General features: G+C 41.5%; 1 protein-coding gene across 1 annotated transcript; it reads left to right on the top strand.

Annotated features, from left to right (window-relative positions):
- Positions 1-237: 237 nt before the first annotated feature.
- kif5b (kinesin family member 5B) lies at positions 238-19,314 on the top strand. The gene is made up of 25 exons (XM_022754020.1): positions 238-363; positions 4,434-4,521; positions 4,619-4,692; positions 4,801-4,905; positions 4,992-5,040; positions 5,136-5,191; positions 5,592-5,679; positions 7,101-7,225; positions 8,179-8,283; positions 8,522-8,667; positions 9,987-10,135; positions 10,606-10,805; positions 11,532-11,600; positions 11,913-12,119; positions 12,232-12,375; positions 14,428-14,616; positions 14,825-14,942; positions 15,690-15,745; positions 15,836-15,945; positions 16,026-16,127; positions 16,236-16,296; positions 16,958-17,029; positions 18,268-18,369; positions 18,483-18,696; positions 19,181-19,314. The coding sequence occupies exons 1-25, from the start codon at positions 238-240 to the stop codon at positions 19,312-19,314; spliced, it is 2,889 nt and encodes a 962-aa protein (XP_022609741.1).
- Positions 19,315-19,391: the final 77 nt, after the last annotated feature.

Consider the following 19,391-nt stretch of genomic DNA (forward strand, 5'->3'; position numbering starts at 1 on the left):
ACGTCCGCTTTGATTGTGCTTACCTTTACTCAGGAAGTCTGATTACTAACATTTTAGTGGAGATGTTTACCTGCTAATTTGATGGTGTGAATATTTTTTTGAGGACTTCTCCGACCAGCAGCTGTGCGCCGTCTCTGTTAGGGGCGCGGCCTCCCTGTGGCTCCCTGCTGGTTTATTGTGGTGTGTGTGTGGTTGTAAAGGGAGGACGGAGCGCTCCATCCGAACACAGCGGCGGAGATGGCGGACCCGGCGCCGACTACGATCAAGGTGGTGTGCCGTTTCAGGCCGCTAAACAGCTCGGAACTGGCGCGGGGAGACCAGTACATCCCGAAGTTTAAGGGGGAGGACTGTGTGCTGATGGCGGTGAGTGTGTTGCACCTTTCACCAACTGGGATCAGAGGATAAACTGAACTCAGCGCCTCACTTGTTCCATTTTTCATTCAGGGAAAGTCACTATTGCAGAGAATGATCAATAAATGTGTGTCTGTATGAATTATGATGTGAATATACAGGATGTTGTTGTCTGGCTTCAAACTGCTTCTTTTGAAGACAACTCATTTAAACAAAAAGTTTAAATGTCACTGTTTGAACCCGCGGGTAAATACGTGGAACACAGCGCCAAACTTCATGCAAAATTCTGACAAGTTAATGTGACTTTACTGATCAACAAAAACCCCCAACAAATAAGGTTCAACACATTTTCTGAACCACCAGGAATCACTTGAACTGCAAAGAAAGTATCGAGTGATGACACCATCAGCTCCTCTCCTGTGTTCCTCCAGCTTCCTACAAAGTTTATTCGTATTACACTGTATTGGAGAACTCGTGTGCCTTCATTGAGGTGTAGCTCACGGTTTTGAGATTTTCTAGGGGGATGGTAAAGCCGTGCGTAACGGAGCTCTCCTGGATGTCTTTTGCGCTTTTACGCACGAAGTTCTCCTGAGCGTTGGCAGCGGGGTGGTGCCGGGTTTAAGCTACTCAAGTCTCACCTTGACAGCCTCATGGTTACTGTAAACTGAATGCTAGCCTTATCGTGCTAATGTGTTTGCATGATGTTACAATTTTGCTAGCATGGTAATACTGTGAGGCAGATTGAGCAGCTGGCATAGCACTTAAACTAGGGCCCTACATACATATGCAGTTTCAGTCTCCCTCTTTTAATACATGTGTTTTAACACCTATACAAATAGTGTAGTGTAGTGGTTGTTAGGCTAATCAATGTCATTTCAGCCAGTCTGCACAACCTGAAATCTCAGCATGTTTTCAGCTCTTTTTTCTCAACATACTGTGACTGCTGTGTGAAGCTTTCACTCTGAGGTTTTACAACAGTACAGAATATTAAAGTCTTCATTTGACCCTTTTCTATATATAAGACAAAGAGCACTCTGACTCTTGCACTGAATAGAAGACAACTGAATAAGACTTCACTGGAAACACAAATCATTTTCAGAATTAAGGTGAATTAGTTTCCAACAAGTGCCAGTCCATTCTGCTGCATCATAGAGGTAAACCTTGAAGGCACACCCACATATAAAAAATGGTGGCCCCGGTATTAAAACTGAATTAGATCAGATCAGAGAGCAATGTTAAGTAATAGCTTATTCTAAGTTTACACACATCTGATGCTGCTGAAGGTTTATTTGTCTGTGAACACAGTTAAACAGTGAGCTAAACTTATACGAGTTTTAAAAGATAAAGTCTGTAAAACTATATATTCAGCATACATAGTTTGTTTGTACAAGGGGAAACTGTGCTGCAATATTAGGGCAGAAAACTAATATTTTGTCTGTGAATATTATATTATTATTATTATTACATTATATATTTCAGTATCATCATATTTGTGACTTGTCAAATATAATGTATGTCTTTTTCTTTTTTTTTGTTAGCCATTTTCAAGTTTATGGAGGCTAGCTCAGCTTGTTTGATACAACATGTGGCATGTTGGTGACTGTTATGGCTTGTAGCATCAGATTAATTAATGGAATATATCGCTCCCTTCAAACTATAACCCCTGATGATCATGAGCATTTAAAATGAAAAGAATGAAAGGCTGCTTTGTTTAAAGGCGCTGACCCAGAGTCACAGGCCTGCTCATAACCAGTTATCTCACGAGGAGAAATGTGAATACAATAATATAACTTTATTTTTTTTTAAATCCCCCTCATGATAATATTGTTTATCGTGATATTTGGGCTGGACTGTATTGAGATATAAATCTTTGGATATCGCCCAAGCCTAACTCTACCCATCTCAACCCAGTGCCATGAAGTAACCTATTAACAAGACTGTCCAGCAACAGCAGAGTGACTAGTTTATGTCACACTACCAGTGAGATCAGATCACTGCTGCTGAGTCAGGGCATCAACATGTTGCCGGTGTGGCAGGCAGCAGTGGTCTGGTGATTTGTTGCTTTGAGGTAAATTCCGTGATAAATGGAGGCCTAATTTAAAAAAAAATCACTTTTTCCATGGTGCTTTAGGGAGTTTATTTTGCTGTACAGCTTTTGTATCTTCTCTCTTATTTTGGTGACTACAGTATAAGGATTTATTCTACTGGGCAGTCATAAGAGCACTGCACCGATATGATGACCCAGTTATGAATGATCGGCCTAACAATCACAGTCTGTACCTGTGTTTGTGTTCCGTGTCATTGACCGGCATTTAAATCCCTTTGGCTCAAGTCCATGTAGCTGCATGTGAAGGACTTGTGTGACATCATCCTCTATGACAGACTTCTTCCTGTTGTTCTGTTGTGTGTAGCACATTGTGATAAAACACACGTGTCAATGCTTATTTCAGTTGGAGCTGTGTTTCTCCTGACATCTCATATATCTCCTAAAAAGGAACAATTGACTCGTCTGTTCCCCCATATGCCATGTGTTATCGTCTCAGGTGACTCCATCAGTGTCGGTTTGCCTTTTCTGACACACTGATTTTACTCTTGTGTGTTTCCTCTTTGATTTCATGTGTTCCCTCTGTTTGAACAAACAGGTACAAACTGTGTTGAGCTGTGCCCTGGACAGTGTTGTGTCAGTCAGCAGCTGAGATGTGTTTGATTGAACAGTTTAAGGATAATCTTATGGCGTCTTCACAACATGTGTGTTGTGTCATACTGTCTTCCCAGTGAAGGAGCTGTCTGAAGTGTTTTGTGATGGTTTCGTCAGCAGGCCGTTTGCTTTTTAGATTCATGAAGACATTTTTTGTTGTGTTTGCTCTGTGCTCGAGGACTTTGGATTTAAAATCAAAGTTTAAAGTGCTGACTTTAAACTTTAATTTGAAGATGCTTATTTCAAACTCTTTTTAGGACAAATGCTTGAAACTGTTTTGGCCTAGAAATCCATGTGCACAGGACGCTGAACATTTAAATAAACTGTGTGCACGGTTTATTGAAGACACTGGGAATATGCATCTGACTTTAGAAATAAAAGCAGGGAATTATAATTCTGTAATTATAGTTTTTGTCGGGGACCGAGCTGATAGACCGGAGAGACACAGGTCATTTTTGGAAAAATAATGTCCAATTTTTATTTACAAAAAGGAATAACAAAAGTACTTCAAACCATAATTCTGGGCCCATAAAAGAGGTCGACACAACAGACCTAAACTCACAGCCAGGAACCCCAGGAACTGGTAACTCAAAGAAAACTGAATTAACGTCGTGACAAACAACTTAACTTTAAGAAAGTAATACAGTGAAATTGACAAAGAAAGTTAATTCAGTGTGTGCATCAAACCAAAACCTGTGTATTTCTCTCTCTGTATATGTGAATTTTGAGTGTCGTGCTAAAGAAAGAAAGACTTGAAGTAAACAAACAAATGAAGAGTTACCACCACTCCCTGATTGCTACTGTGTGTAATAATTATAATATTATATTTGCTGTAGTTACTGTAATGCAATGTAACGTTAGCTAAACTGCAGCCCCTGTGCCTACCAAAAAAATACACACAGTATCACAAGTAGAGGAGGGTCATACACAGCAATGGCTGCTGAAATAGCTAATGTGAGCTAACATTAGCCACAGTAAGCTGCTGGTCAAAATGTCTCGGTGTATTGAACTGAACAAGGCTGCATTTTATTTGCAATGAATTCAGCTTTTGTAAGACGTCATTTCTTCTTTTAAAGTTTCATGATAAATGAATGAGTCCCCCGCGGCCTGTACTTCATCTTCACATAAGAACCATGTATTAACAGTCAGAGAGGACTTGCACAGTGCAGATGTAAATCCAGTGTATGCAGTTATAGTATTCTCACCATTTTTCTTGAACCCCCCTCGCTTTTATTTTGTGGCTATACCCTGTACTATAACACAATCTGACACCTGGTAACATGCAGAAGAGTTAATTGGGCCTTTTCCTTGCTGTGTGGCAGTATGAAACTTCTTTACGATCAGTGCCTCCTCCTCTTCTTCTTCTTCTTCTTCTTCTTCGCAGGGTAAACCGTACTACTTCGACCGTGTATTCCAGTCCAACACAACTCAGGTGCAGTTCTACAATGCTGTGGCTCAGCAGATTGTCAAAGGTGAGCTGTGCAGCAGAATCCAGACAAAGACTCACACACTAAAACCCCGGGAGCACCTGCCCAAGCCTCAATACTATCTTTGTGTTGCTGTATACAGATGTTCTGGAGGGATACAACGGGACGATATTTGCCTATGGGCAGACGTCCTCTGGCAAAACACACACAATGGAGGTAATGTAATTCTGTTGTATTTTCCACTGTAAAAAAAAAACAAAAACTACAGTGCTTGAGATTCTGTGCTGTTTTATTTATACTATTTTTCTTAATTGTCTCCTGAAGGGGAAACTCCATGATGAAGATATGATGGGAATCATTCCCCGAATTGTTCAAGACATCTTCAACTACATTTACTCCATGGATGAGAACCTGGAGTTTCATATCAAAGTATGTTTCCTGTCTTATTCTGGCACTCGGATGCTTTTAAATGGCATTATGTTGGTAAAGTCTCATCCGGGGCTTCTGCTTCACAGGTTTCATACTTTGAAATTTATTTGGACAAAATCAGGGACCTGTTGGATGGTATGCGACTCTCTCCTGTGGCTGGTTATTACTCAGACTCTGATACAAACGTGTTTCATTCAGACATGATCTTTACTTTTCCTTTTCCTCCACAGTGACGAAGACCAACCTTTCTGTACATGAGGATAAAAACAGGGTGCCCTTTGTGAAGGTGAGACATGTGGAGATTTCATTTTATGATAAGATGGTTTATTTTTAGGTTGTTTCTGTTCCATAATCCCACAGTCACAAGCTTGTCCCAGCTGCTTGTAATGCATTAGCTACGAATGGTATGAAAGATCAGAACAACAATTCAACTATAATCTACAGGATTAATGAAGGTACACTGTATGTTCTTCTCAGTGCAGACTGTTGCAATTCATGTTGAATAAAATGTATATTTTTAATCTTTCATATTGTATTCAGCTACAGGTTTTTATATAATGAGATTTAGGAATGAAGAGAGACAGTATGTCATGGCCTCCTCTGCTGATAATTATCTCTCTGTGAAGTCGTCCTGCTGCTGGGGCTGTTGAACACAGCGTCTCCTTGTGATGTGTGTGTGTCCCCAGGGGTGTACTGAGCGTTTTGTGTGCAGTCCTCAGGAGGTCATGGACGCCATAGACGAAGGCAAAAACAACAGAAGCGTGGCTGTCACAAGTGAGTTCTCACACTGAGCGCCTCTCATGGGTTCAGTCTCACTGAGTCTCCTGACTGTGGCCAGACTCCCCATCAGCCAAAGAGAGATCTGTGCTCCACACAGAACCCAAGACGAAAGGAAACGGGAGTGAAATTAGGCCTGGTGCATAATACAGAGCTGTCAGGCCACTGGGATGTTTCCCAGTGTTTCCAGTTTCCCCTTTGATAATGACCATCAATAATTGATGAGCGGTTGGAAAAGTAAAAAGATGTTACCGCAAAGCAGTCATGTGAGTTTTATTTACCCTTGTTCAGAGAGAGAGAGAGAGAGAGAGAGAGCACTGGAAAACTTCTGCCATTCACATAATGTTTTATTAACTTATTGACATGTCTATAGCCTACATCTGCTATGACTGTATGTAATAATAATATATAATGATAATAATTATCTTTATAGAGCACTTTTCAAAATCTGTTACAAAGTGCTTAACAAAAGCAGCAATAGAATAGAATCAATAAAATCAATAGATTTGAAAGAGAAACTAGCATCACCTCCTCATCGCTCAGACTAGTTTCAGGTTACATCCCTGTTTATCCAGAGTCAAATAAATATGAACCATTTGTGTGAAATTTTGTCATAATTGATGTGTAAAGTCTTGAGTAATGGCTAAAATATTTTTTCTGAGGTCACCATGCCCTTGACCTTTGACCCCCAAAGTCTAATCAGTTTGTGCTTGACTCCAAGTGAATGTTTGTGCCAAATAAATGTCAAGGCATTATGAGATATCGTGTCCACGACCGGTCGGACAACTGGAAAACAACATGCCTCCGGCTCTGGTTGTCGTCGGTGCGGAGGCATAGAAAAAGTGATAAAACAATTAAAACAGTTAGGTGTATAAAAACCAATACAGAGCAATTTTAAGGGAATTAAAAAACTTTGAGGGGAAGTAAAACCAGGGAAATAAGAGTAAGTTTCAGCCTAACAGACAGGTAGTCCACATGTAGCCTCCACTTTCTCCTGTAATAACATTCAATCGCTAAAATGGTTGTAAAAAATAATTTAATGGCTCAGTCACTAATGTTTATATTTTGTAATCTGGTAACTTTCCAGATGAACATAGTGGCCAAATAAATAACTAGTCTGGTACCCGTTACATCAACCAGTAGGGTTAGCCAACAACATTAACAGTCTGATGGTTTGTGTGACGGTGGCCTGGGATGGACTCATATTGATACACACTATATAATGTCAATAGATATTAATAAAAATTGTTAAAAAAAAGTTGATTTCTACTAGAAATATTCTTTATTCTGGCAGGTTGTAATTAATTGAAGAATAATTGTTACTGCACATTTGTTTTGCTCATTTTTATGACTAGCACAGTGGTTAATTGTGTTTCTGTGTTTCTGTGTTTGTGTGTGCGCGCGCATGTGTGTCTCAGACATGAACGAGCACAGTTCCAGAAGTCACAGCATCTTCCTCATCAACATCAAGCAGGAAAACACTCAGACCGAGCAGAAACTCACTGGCAAACTTTACCTCGTCGATCTGGCTGGGAGTGAAAAAGTACCTCTCTCTCTCTCTCTCTCTCTCTCTCTCTCTCTCTCACACACACACACACACACACACCCACCTCCTTCACAGTTTACTGTCTAGATATGAAGGACCCTTACACTCTTTGCTTCAGTGCCTCTAGTGGCGCAGTGTGTTTGACTGTGCAGACTCCTGCTGTTGCTGCTTCCTGTCAGCAGGGGGCACTACAGTAATCTGTCCATCACTATAAGACATTAATAAGCTGAGGATAACACTAAGCTCCAGTAAAGCCATTAACATGCTTTTTATAACTTTCTTTCATTAATCTCCTCCTCTCTCCTGTTGTTGTTGAATGATCATTCATCATCATCTTTGCTAGTTTGTTATTCACCTGTTTGGAGAATCACGAGCAGATTAGTTGTTCAGAAGAGTGATCCTGTTTTCGACATTATTACTGGGCTTGTAATGCCAGAGCATGGGTTCCTGAAATCATGCTTCATGAAGAGTAATCTCCATTCCAGTTAGAGAGAGAGAGAGAGAGAGTACTGGAAGGCAGCATCACATGTCGGGGCATCCTTAAGGGCCATTTTATTTTCTAACTCTAATATACCCGTCAATCAACTGAAGGAGGACTTTGCTTTGCGCAATTCATTTAAGGTTCTGAGGCAGATCAGGGATCGGGGGGTGCTGAATCTTTCACAGTTGTCCATTTATGCTCCTGCGTGTCACAACCCGTCTTTTAAGCTTCTAAGGCTTGATGGACGGGTCAGAGAAGGGCCTATTAAGGATCTCTATATTAACAACCAGCAACAACAAGCGGAGGGCATGACTGCCAAATGAAAAATTTTCAGAAATAAAATACATTAAAAAAAAAAAGAAGAAGAGTGATCCTGTAATATATATAACAGTGTTTGTGATAGTGTGTTTCCAGCAGTGTTATGAGGGAGATGAGGGAGAACTCCCCTGTGTGTGTTTGTGTTTGAAAGGTGGGTAAGACTGGAGCAGAGGGCACAGTGCTGGACGAAGCCAAGATGATCAACAAGTCCCTGTCTTCACTGGGAATCGTCATCTCAGCTCTGGCAGAGGGCTCGGTGAGGCAGTCATCACCTCCAGGGTGGGGGTGTTTAGTTTTTAGAGGGATTAGTCATAACTGTCGGTGCCCCATTTATTAATAAGGGTGGAGTTTCATGTATATATATTTAAAACCATGATGAAAGTGTAATAAAAAATGATGCCACACTGTAACTGAAATATTGAAGGCTATTAATAAATGATCTCAGTAGAAACACTATGTCGACATAGTGGACTCTAATGTATGTCCTCTGTCAGTCTTATATTCCCTACAGAGACAGTAAGATGACCAGGATCCTGCAGGACTCCTTAGGAGGGAACTGTCGGACCACCATGGTCATCTGCTGCTCCCCCTCCGCTTACAATGATGCAGAGACCAAGACTACACTGCAGTTTGGACAAAGGTGCGCACACACACACACACACACACACACACACACACACACACACACACACACACACTGTATATCAGACTACGTGGAGATCATGGGCGTCATGTTTATGTGAGGTCACAGACCAGGACTCGTCTGTGTAGAGGCAGAGGAAGGATTTCTGGTACAGCTCAACCTGAAGTGGTCAAAACTCTACAAACAACAGTAACATAAAGAAAAACTTTACAGAACAACATGTTTTCAGCTGGATGCCCTCATCTGGGCATCATAAAATACATTACAAGTAACATTTAAATTAGAAAAAATGTAAGAAAAACATAATAATGTTTTTAAGAGCGATTTAAAAGAGGCCGAAGAGCTTGTCGGTCTGATCTCCTCAGGGAGGTTGCTCCAAAGAGTGTGGCCCTGAACAGGTTGCGGCTAAGCACATATGGTGTCAGTAAGTCCAAACATTTGGCTCAGACATGTATGAAGAGAGTTACAGTCGTCCTAATGAGAGGAGAGAAAAGCATGTATCCAGATTATTACTGGGTGAAATAGGGCTGATCTAGGGCTGAGTCTCCTGAGCTGTAAGAAACAAGACTGGACAGCTGTGTTCACATGCTTGTTCAGGCTGAGCAGGTTTTCAAAGATGAAGAAGATTTTTTCAGCTAAGGGCTATACTGTGGGATTAAGGTAATAAACTATCAGAATTAAAACAAAAAATAACTTAAAAAGAAAAAAGTGATGAATGGATGCACTTTTTCATTCAGTGCTTTTAACTTCATAAGTCACAATTGGTCATTGAACAGCAAGTCCCAGCCAGGTTCATCACCTTTTAGTTTCCCCCTGGAAACACTTCTGTTGTGCTGTGAGTATTTGCAGCATGTGTTGCCAAATGTTTTTGACAACACGTGTTTTCTTAGGTAGTTCCCATTTAAGAGGGGGCTTAAAAAGTGTCTGACAGTTTTTTTAAGAGACATTTGCATGGTCGAAATGATCCCTTGATTTTTGTCCCCGTTTGTATACAAACAAAAGTGGATCCTTAAGCATTTGGGATGATTCAGGGTCCCATTTTAAAATGTGTTTAAAATGTTTCTTGAAGACAGACTTTAGAGATATGTGTCAATAATTGAAATTAAAAATGTTGTGAATTGTGATAAATAAGAAATGATTCACAAATTTACAAATTTGACTGAATTATATCGTCCGATGATGATGATGTCATAATGAGGACAAACAAAGAGTGAACCCACACCCCGTCAGTTTGCCCCTGCAGTGAAACCAAAGTGAAAGTGGGCTGTTGATATGCGGAAGAGATTTGTCTTTGTCTCACCTCTTCGTTTCACCAGGGCAAAGACCATCAAGAACAATGTGAGCCTGAATGTGGAGCTGACCGCAGAGCAGTGGAAGAGCAAGTGGGAGAAAGAGAAGGAGAAGAACAAGACCCTGAAGAACACTGTCACCTGGCTGGAGACCGAGCTGAACCGCTGGAGGGGCGGTGAGGACCACACACTGCAGTACACATGTGGAAAAATGTCTTCATCCTGATACTTACTGAGATTTTGGGTGTATTTTAAGAATAATTGAGGATAATGTAGCTCCTTATTTATAGCACAGATTTGCTATAAATTGCTAAAATGCCCCAGCCTTTCCTCTTACTGTGCTTTTTAAGAACCAACAGGAGCCTTCAAACCAAGGCAGCAAAATGTGGGAATATGGGCTGGGAATCTTCCATAATGTAAATAAAAAGGGTAAAACTTTGCTTTATAATGGTTTGGATCAGTTGAAAAAAAGGAAAAAAACACTCGCCACAGTATCCTTGTCTTAGTTTGTTAGAGCTGAATCAGACACTAGTCCCTGTTTGGGTTTGTAAAGGACGTGTTGAGAGAGACCATGACGCCTGCTTCAGACATGAGAGCTTATGATTTCCATTAACATGTTGACGTGTCAACAAATGGTTAATCGCAGGAGAGAGTGTGCCAGTGGACGAACAGTTTGATAAAGAGAAGGCCAAAGCAGAGGTCCAGGCCCTGGACACTGCAACCAACAACGATAAGACGGCACCCACGCCTGCCCTCAGCACCCTGCCGGGGGTCAAACTCACCGACGCTGAGAAAGGGAAGTGCGAGGCAGAGATGGCCAAACTCTACAAAGAGCTGGATGACAAGGTGAGGAAGCCGGTTACATTTCTTCACACGTCTTACAGCCTCCTAGAAAAACCATTTTGCACATGCTGGTGTGAGCACAACAAGCTGTAGCAGTGTATTGACACACTGGGGTGTTGATGCCTTTAGCATGGTTTGATTGGTCAGATCAGAACAGGTGACAGTAATTAATTACAGTGAGTCCAGCACAGTGACAGTGAGTCTTCTCCCAACACATCAGTACATGTCAGGTCTAATATTGATATACTGATACATTAAAACACTGGAGTAATAAACTCCGGGAATATTAAATGTGACTGAACAAAACAAACCTTATAAAATCATTGTTCACATGAAAACATGATGGTAGTAATGTATTAGTATGTTGTACATGAAACGCATTGATCCACTGTATGTGTTTTGCTTACTCAAGCTATTATATAATGTAAATATATAATAATTGAGCTGGTTTTCTATGGATAAATTCCTCTCTGAAAACTTCAGGTGTTTATGCCTTTAATGATAGTGACCAATAGAAATGAATAATACCTTTTCTGTTGTTGTTGTTAAACTGATGAAAATGAGAATAGAAATTGTGTATAATAATACACACTACATTTTCATTCTCACTTGTAGTATTTCTCTCGGCCAGCAGGTGGCAGATTTCTGCATTTGGTTGCAGTGAAAATAAATGAGTGATTTATTTCTCTCTTTCCCTCTCTCCTGCCTCTCGTCCTTCCCTTCCTCCAGGACGAGGAAATCAACCAGCAGTCTCAGTTGGTGGAGAAGCTGAATGAACAGATGTTGGACCAGGAGGAGGTGACACTCCACCCCCCCACCCCCTCCTCCTCTCCCATCCCCTCCCCTCGCCACTCTCCCACTGTGCCTCAGCTCTCCAGCCGTTCTTGTTAGCATAAGCCCAGTCTGACAGCTGATAGCAGACCATTAGTAGCTCTGCAGGAGAGGTCACTCACCCTTAGCAAGCAGAGGAAAATTACCAGACTGAACACATGAGGTTTTTTTTTGCTGCTCAGAAATGCATGTTGTAGATGCTGTTATCATGAATTTCAGACTTACCTGCCATTTTATCTTTTCATCTTTTAACTAACGTGAACACCATTTCATGTATAGCTCTTAGCTTCCTCCCGCCGTGACCACGACACCCTGCAGAAGGAGCTAAACCGGCTGCTGGCAGAGAACGAAGCCTCTAAGGAGGAGGTGAAGGAGGTGCTGCAGGCCCTGGAGGAGCTGGCCGTCAACTACGATCAGAAGAGTCAGGAAGTTGAGATCAAATCGCGAGAGTTTGAGGCCCTCAGTGAGGAGCTGAACGAGAAATCGGTACTTTTTCTTTAGCTTCCACAGAATCCATTGGAAATGATGACACACTGATTACACATCCAGGCACTTTGTAAGCTGTGTGCTTTTATGTTATAACCCCCTCCCCCACCAGAGCTCCTTGGCCTCCATTGACTCTGAACTGCAGAAGCTGAAGGAGATGACAATCCACCAGAAGAAGAGGTTCACTGAGATGATGTCATCATTGCTCAAAGACCTGGCTGAGATAGGCATCGCCGTGGGAAGCAACGACATTAAGGTTACCAGTCTTGGTGATGACGACTGTTCAAAATTCAGAAATATACTGGAAACTGTGACATTTAGCAGAGGCTCAGTGGCTTGATTGATCTGACAGACACCGGCCAAAGCAGTTAAAATGTCGGCTGCCTGCATTGCCTTCAGTTTACTGTCTTTGTTATGCCTCTGCACCGGCTGCAGTGGCTGTGGCCGGAGGCGTTATGTCTCAGGGTGTCGGTCCATCCTCTCCATTCTCATGAACGTGATATCTCAGTAACACCTTGAGAGAACTTCATCAAATTACGCACATATGTTTACGTGGACTCAAGGCTAAACTGATTCGAATTTCTGGGTCAAAGGTCAAGGTCATAGCGACCTCACAAAACACATTTTTCGCCATAAATATATAAAGAATATTAAATAAAGAATTCCTACACTAATTATAACACAATTTAACTCAAATGTCTATAAAATAAAATGCTGAAGTGATGGCATTTTATATCCAAAGGGTCAAAGGTCAACTTCACTGTGACATCATAATGTTGTGGAAAAATACCTCTGGCCATTATTCAACACTGTAACTCAGGAGAGAGAGACTGTGACCTTATTTCCTACAACTTAGCTGGTTGGCAAAAGCATACAACCACGAGGTGGTTGCATTGCAGTCCATGCAAAATGTAACATCCTTAAGTTCTTTTAGTACATTTATTTGCTTTATAAAATATGATATAGTGGAAAATGTTCCTTTACATTTTTCCAGAGAAGTGCTTGATTTATCTGACCAACAGCTAAAAATATTCAGTTTATTATTATCACACAGAACAAAGCAAAAAGCCACAAACCCTTACAATTAAGAAACTGAAACCAGTCATGCAAACCGGTTTGCATTTTTGTTTAAAAAGGACTTAAAGGTTTAATCAATTCTTCTTTTTTTTTTTAATTTCATTTTTTTGGTAAAATAACAAAACAAGGAGTGACATGGGGACTGAGAAAACATAAAAAACATAACAGACATAAACAGACATAATCAATTGTTTATCTAGTTGCCAATTAATTTTCTATTGATTGATCCATTAATTTCAGCTCCAATTAGTCAGTTACTTCATTTAGTAATGCTGTGTCTTATAGACAATTCTGAGTCTATTATGGAAAAAAGCCCATCACAATATTTCCCAGAGCTCAAAGATCTTCAGAAGATTAATGTCCGACCAACAGACAAAGACCCAAAGATATTCAATTTCTAAAGTCGTGAAATCAAGAAAAGCAGCAAATTCTCACATGAGGAACTGGAGCCAGCGAATGTTCAACATTTTTACTTGATAAATGAGAAAACACTGTCCCTTCACTTTCTGTCAATCAAGTAGTCTACTGAACGTTTTATGAAGCGTCTCCTTTCATCTGTTACTGAACCCTTCAGCTGGGGGCTGTTATGAACACAGGTCAAGCCCAGCTGAGTAAACTGACACACGTTTGACAACAGTTTAATGTTGCAGAGTTTCAGGTGTATCACCAGCTGTATGGTTTTCGAGAGCGTTAGAATCATGGCCGATCTATTTTAAACTCCACGCCTCACCAGAAGAGGCCGATAGGTGAAGCATCTCTTGTGAAAACGTACAGTACAGGTTTTGTAGATGGCAGTTATCGTACAGTACCAAGGCTCTAAGTGGGAATTTTCCCCCCCCCCCCCCGTTTGTTATTGCTATTTTTGCACACTGCACTTCTCAGAGGTAAGCAGTCAGCCCAGATGTGTCGCCAGTAGAGCTGAAATGATTAGTGAATTAATCAATCAAACCATCAATACAAAATTAATCAGCAATCAGTTTTCAAGCAAAAATGTCTTTCAAACATTATCTGGTTTCTCTCATGTAAAGACTTGCTGGACTGATAGTTGTCGATAATAGTCCATTTGAGACAAACAGAGTTCTGGGAGAGCTGCAGAGCTGCATTTTACAGACTTATAATCATTGGCCGTGATGCAAAGCAGATGTTCATATGAAAGATGTTACAGTTGCCTACAGTGACAAAAGTACAACTTCTGGGGCCTTTACAAGTTAGTTTTTTTCTGACCCCTCAGCAACAGGAGAGCACCGGTCTCATTGATGAAGAGTTCACTGTGGCGCGTCTCTACATCAGCAAGATGAAGTCGGAGGTGAAGACGATGGTGAAGCGCAGCAAACTGCTGGAGAGCTCCAAGGCCGAGAACACCCAGAAGATGGAGGAGACGGAGAGCGAGCTGACTGCCTGCCAGCTCCGTATCTCCCAGGTAACTGCTGCTCACTGCCGCCTCTGCTAATGTGGATACTGTCACCATGGTGACAAATGCGGCCTCTCACTAAAATGCCACATCGTGTGGTTATCAATGAAAGAGCAGCTTAACAAGATGATGGGTTTCTGCGGGTTTGTGGGTCTTAATGACACGTGACACTTTCTGATCATTTTCACGTCTTTCTCTCTCACCTGCCGGTGTCCAGTATGAAGCGAAAATCAAGTCACTGACGGACTGCCTGCAGAACGTGGAGCAGAAGAAGAGACAGCTGGAGGAAAATGTGGACTGTCTCAATGAGGAAATCGTCAGGATCAGAGCCCAAGGTGAGCACAAGTCACTTTGCTGCTGTGGCATGTAGCTGCTATATTTACACAAGTGTTGTACAACTTAGTCACATGTACGTTACTTGAGTATTTCCATGTTGTGCAACTTTCTCTTTCAATTTAGAAGGAAATGTCGCACAGTTTTAAAGCTATAGTTTCTTTTCAGATCTTGGATTTTTTCCATACTAAACACATGCTACATTCAGATAATATGATGCATTGTTAAATATTTAATCGATAGCATTATCAGCACAGATGCTCGTTTGACGTGGCACCACCTAGACAGGGCCACAGCCACTGAGGGCACTCAGGACATACTGTATCTTCTGTACGTTTAAGGGTGGGAGAGGTTTAGAAATATGTTCCTGTGTGAACCTTTAATTTGTGACATACACATGAAAACATCAGGAGAAAAAGTTCTTTCTTATCTAAAAATCCAAGATCCTGGCTGTGAAAGCAGCTACAACATTAAAATGCTGCAGCTCATGTAAGCAGTGTATCAATAACTTATAACAATTTAAAGGCACAATTTGGCATAATCTGTACTTTAACTTTTGATGCATACAGGAAGTATATAAGTACATTTTGCTGTTAATATTACTGTACTTTCTGGACTTTTACTTGTAATGGAGTGTTGCTGCAATGTGGTCTTTTTCCACCACTGCTCTGCTGTTGTAACAAAGGCCTGTAATCCGCCATTAAGATAATGAACCGGCATTGTGTTTATAATTGTCTGTCTCCTTCCAGAGAAAGTTAACACCATGGAGAAGGAGAATGAGATCCAGTCTGCCAATGAAGTCAAGGTACGCCTAAGCCGTCCCTTCAGCTTTTAACATGCCTCAAAACAAAAGGAACTTGAATGTGTGACCAGCTGTTTGCTTGTGTTTCTTCAGGACGCTGTGGAGAAGCAGATCCAGTCTCACAGGGAGGCCCATCAGAGGCAGATCGGCAGCCTGAGAGACGAGCTGGATACCAAGGAGAAACTCATCACGGAGCTGCAGGAGTAAGACACCGCCATCACCAAACACTTCTCTCTCTCTGAATGTGACTAAGTGACTGATGGTGTTTCTGACATCTGTGCAGCCTGAACCAGAAGGTCATGCTGGAGCAGGAGAGGCTGAGGGTGGAGCACGAGAAGCTCAAAGCTGCTGACCAGGACAAGAGCCGCCAGATTCTAGACCTCACGTAATGCCTCCATCTTTTGTGTTTTCTCTTCACACTCTACAGCCTGTTTCACTTTTTATATACAGTATATATATATACATTATGTGACATCCATTTCACATTCTGCAGGGCACTGCAGGACAGACAGGAGCAGGCCAGACAGGACCTGAAGGGACTTGAAGAGACTGTGGTCAGTTATTGGCATCTTCATTTTAGATCTGTGTTCGATTAAAGGGATCAGCCAAATTCAGCCAAATGACAAAAAAGAACATTTGGGTTTCTCTTAATTTATTTTAAATACAATGGAGACGAATGGGATTTCATTTAATTAGTTTTTTTAGTTTTAAAATCAACAGTGACATTTCAAAACTTCAGCTTACAGGACCTAAATCAGAGAGGAGTCCACACCTTCAAAAAAAACAACAAAAAAAACTATCTAGAGATTTCACAAGCAGATAACTTTTCTAGATATTTACCTGTACTGTTTTAGCAAGTTGAACAGTCAATTGTAAAACTATTCTATAATGACTCTACTATAATGATTCTATAATGATAATAACTGCAAATTATCACAGGAAATGTAGACGTGACATTTCATTCTGTACCAACATCCTGCAGATGGGGAACTGAATGACTGTCTTTCTATAAAATGATGAGCAATAGGGAATGTTATATCATGTCATCTGATGGCTAAATTATGTTCTGAGATTCTTGTTCTTAATTTTGTCCGTGGAGCTGTGAATGAAACTCTAATCACCACCATGTGTTGGAGTCGGAGATCTCAGAAGATGATTTCTCAAAAAACCTGGACCTTGTTTTTTTCTGAGCTGGGTGTCCTCACCTCCACACAGGCCCGGGAGCTGCAGACACTCCACAACCTGAGGAGGCTTTTCGTCCAAGACTTGTCCTCTAGAGTCAAAAAGGTAAAATGTCCTCTCAGTATCAGCATCCTGTATCCTCCTTTTCTCTGGAAGTTACCATGGTACATTATCACTGCAATCATCCTCCTGTTATCAGGTTGTGTGTGTGATTTAATTTCCTCTCTGGTATGATATCACATGAGCTCTGGTCGCCCCCAAACGCAGCATTTACCTGGAATGAGATGAACAGACCCACATTTCGCTCATGCACCGACCGCACTCCATTTAATTTGCACCAGGATGAAATTTTAATGAATCCAGGGAACACAACAGAAAGTGTCTGCAGTAAGTAGGCCATCTGATTCTTCAAAGGTAGCAGCTGTAAATTAGGGACCCGGGCCCTCGGAGTGGCGCTCGCATCCAGCCCTCAGGCTGTGGGGGTGATGAGATAAACAGAGGCAGAGCAGAGCTTTCCTGGAAGGCACAGAGAAGATGCTGTGGTGTCGGACTCATCTGAAATCTGCTTCTTATCATTTCATTCAGACATAAATCGGATACTTTGGTTTCGGGGCTTTTAGGTTCCATTCATTTTAGACAGTGTGTTGGATTTTCTTTTAGATACAGACTAATTGCAGCAAATTGGTCGTATCCAAAAAATTGATGAATGAACTTTGATTGAAATCAGTGTAAAAAAAAACTGTTTTTAAAAAGATTTTAAAACAAATTATGTCTCACAAAGTACAGTCTCCATATCCATTTCTACGTTGGCCCTGAGAGCTCATCACACTGCAACGTAAGAAAACACATGCAGGGGACACTAAAAAGTGATTAACCTGGCTGGGATTTGTTGTTGAATGACCAATTGTGACTTTTGAAGTTAGAAACACTGAATAAAAGTGCGTCCCAGCCAGGTTCATCGCATGTTTCTTCTTAAGTTGTTTTTTGCCTTAATCCCGATAGCGACTGTGAAAGAGAGAGGCGGGAAAGTCAGAGAGAGAGAGAGAGAGAGAGAGGATGATATGGAGGAAAAAGCCGTGGGTTGGATTGTAGCCCGTGCGGTTAGCATTACAAATTAATTGCAAATTAATTAAAAAGGAAAACTGAAATATCACATTGACATAAGTATTCAGACACTATTTAATACCTGACTAATTAGCAGTTGAAAACCTCCAAACTCTTATTTATTTTACAAATATGTTCATTTTAGTTCATCTGTGTTTTCATCTTTTCACTCCATGTGAAATTAATATTTTGTGTTGTGGAAGTTTAAAAATAAAGTGGTTTGTTTGTGTTCTGGTCAGAACGCTCAGATGGACGAGGAATCAGAAGTTAGTGCTGCCCAGAAACGGAAGATCTCCTTCCTGGAGAACAACCTGGAGCAGCTAACCAAAGTTCACAAGCAGGTAAAGGCAAACACACAGAGAGCGACTTTCACCAGCTTGTGTGTGTGTGTGTGTCTCAGTGCTCGGTGTCTTCATCCTCTCACTCTCTCCGTCATCTGTCTGTCTTTCTGTAGCTGGTACGGGACAACGCTGACCTTCGCTGTGAGATTCCAAAAATGGAGAAGCGCCTGCGAGCCACGGCTGAGCGGGTCAAAGCCCTGGAGACTGCTCTGAAGGAGGCCAAAGAGAACGCAGCCCGCGACCGGAAGCACTACCAGCAGGAGATGGAGCGCATTAAGGACGCCAACAAGCCCAAAAACATGGGCAGGAGAGCCTCAGCAGTGATAGGTGGGTAGAGCCACATGAACACACGGGACTAAAAACCATGAATGTGTTCAATAAAAATTTGATAGTAAAGTAGATTTCCTGGCATTTTGAGGCTAAAAGCACAAATTGTCAGTCTACAAAGTGCTTTTGCAATCAAAGCAATAATAATGGTGTCCAGGTCAAACAAAGGATGCAACATGTAAGCTTTGGCGCTGGTAGGTCGGCAGCAGGAAGCCATGCTGTCCTTCACCACTGGGGCAGAGCCAGGCTAACTGTTTCCAGGGTAGGCTAGGCTAATTGCCTCCTGCCTCTACCTCCAAACTTGATGCACAGGGCTGAGAGCGGTTCAAGCTTCTCATCTACCGCCCAGAGGGAAGACAAATAAGCCAATTTTCCCAGAATATTGAATCATATATAAAATTGTATAAATGCTCTGAATAACGCCTGTGCCTTATTTCAACCTTTGCTCTGTATGTGACCCTTATTCCCTCTGTGTCCATTCCAGCCAAGCCCATCAGACCAGGCCAGCTGCCGGGCGCCCCCATAAACTTCAGCGTCAACAGGTCCAACCTCATCGAGAATAACCAGCCTGCTGGCATCAAAGGCGGAGGCAACAACAGGCTAGAAAAGAATAGATGATGTCTCATGATTACTCAGCTCTGATTAGCACCCTGACATGTTTAAGACAGCCGATATCATTTTCCTCAGTGATTAGC

The sequence above is a fragment of the Seriola dumerili genome, unplaced genomic scaffold, assembly GCF_002260705.1.
Source record: "Seriola dumerili isolate Sdu_G_001 unplaced genomic scaffold, Sdu_1.0 BDQW01000216.1, whole genome shotgun sequence".
In the NCBI taxonomy this organism is placed as follows: Eukaryota; Metazoa; Chordata; class Actinopteri; order Carangiformes; family Carangidae; genus Seriola; species Seriola dumerili.

What these genes read in the sequence shown, in the direction of transcription:
- kif5b (XM_022754020.1), top strand. Translation starts at nt 238, where the DNA reads ATGGCGGACCCGGCGCCGACTACGATCAAGGTGGTGTGCCGTTTCAGG. An exon ending in TGGGAAGCAACGACATTAAG is followed by an intron (nt 12,376 to 14,427) that starts GTTACCAGTCTT and finishes CTGACCCCTCAG; the next exon opens with CAACAGGAGAGCACCGGTCT. An exon ending in CGCCAGATTCTAGACCTCAC is followed by an intron (nt 16,128 to 16,235) that starts GTAATGCCTCCA and finishes CACATTCTGCAG; the next exon opens with GGCACTGCAGGACAGACAGG.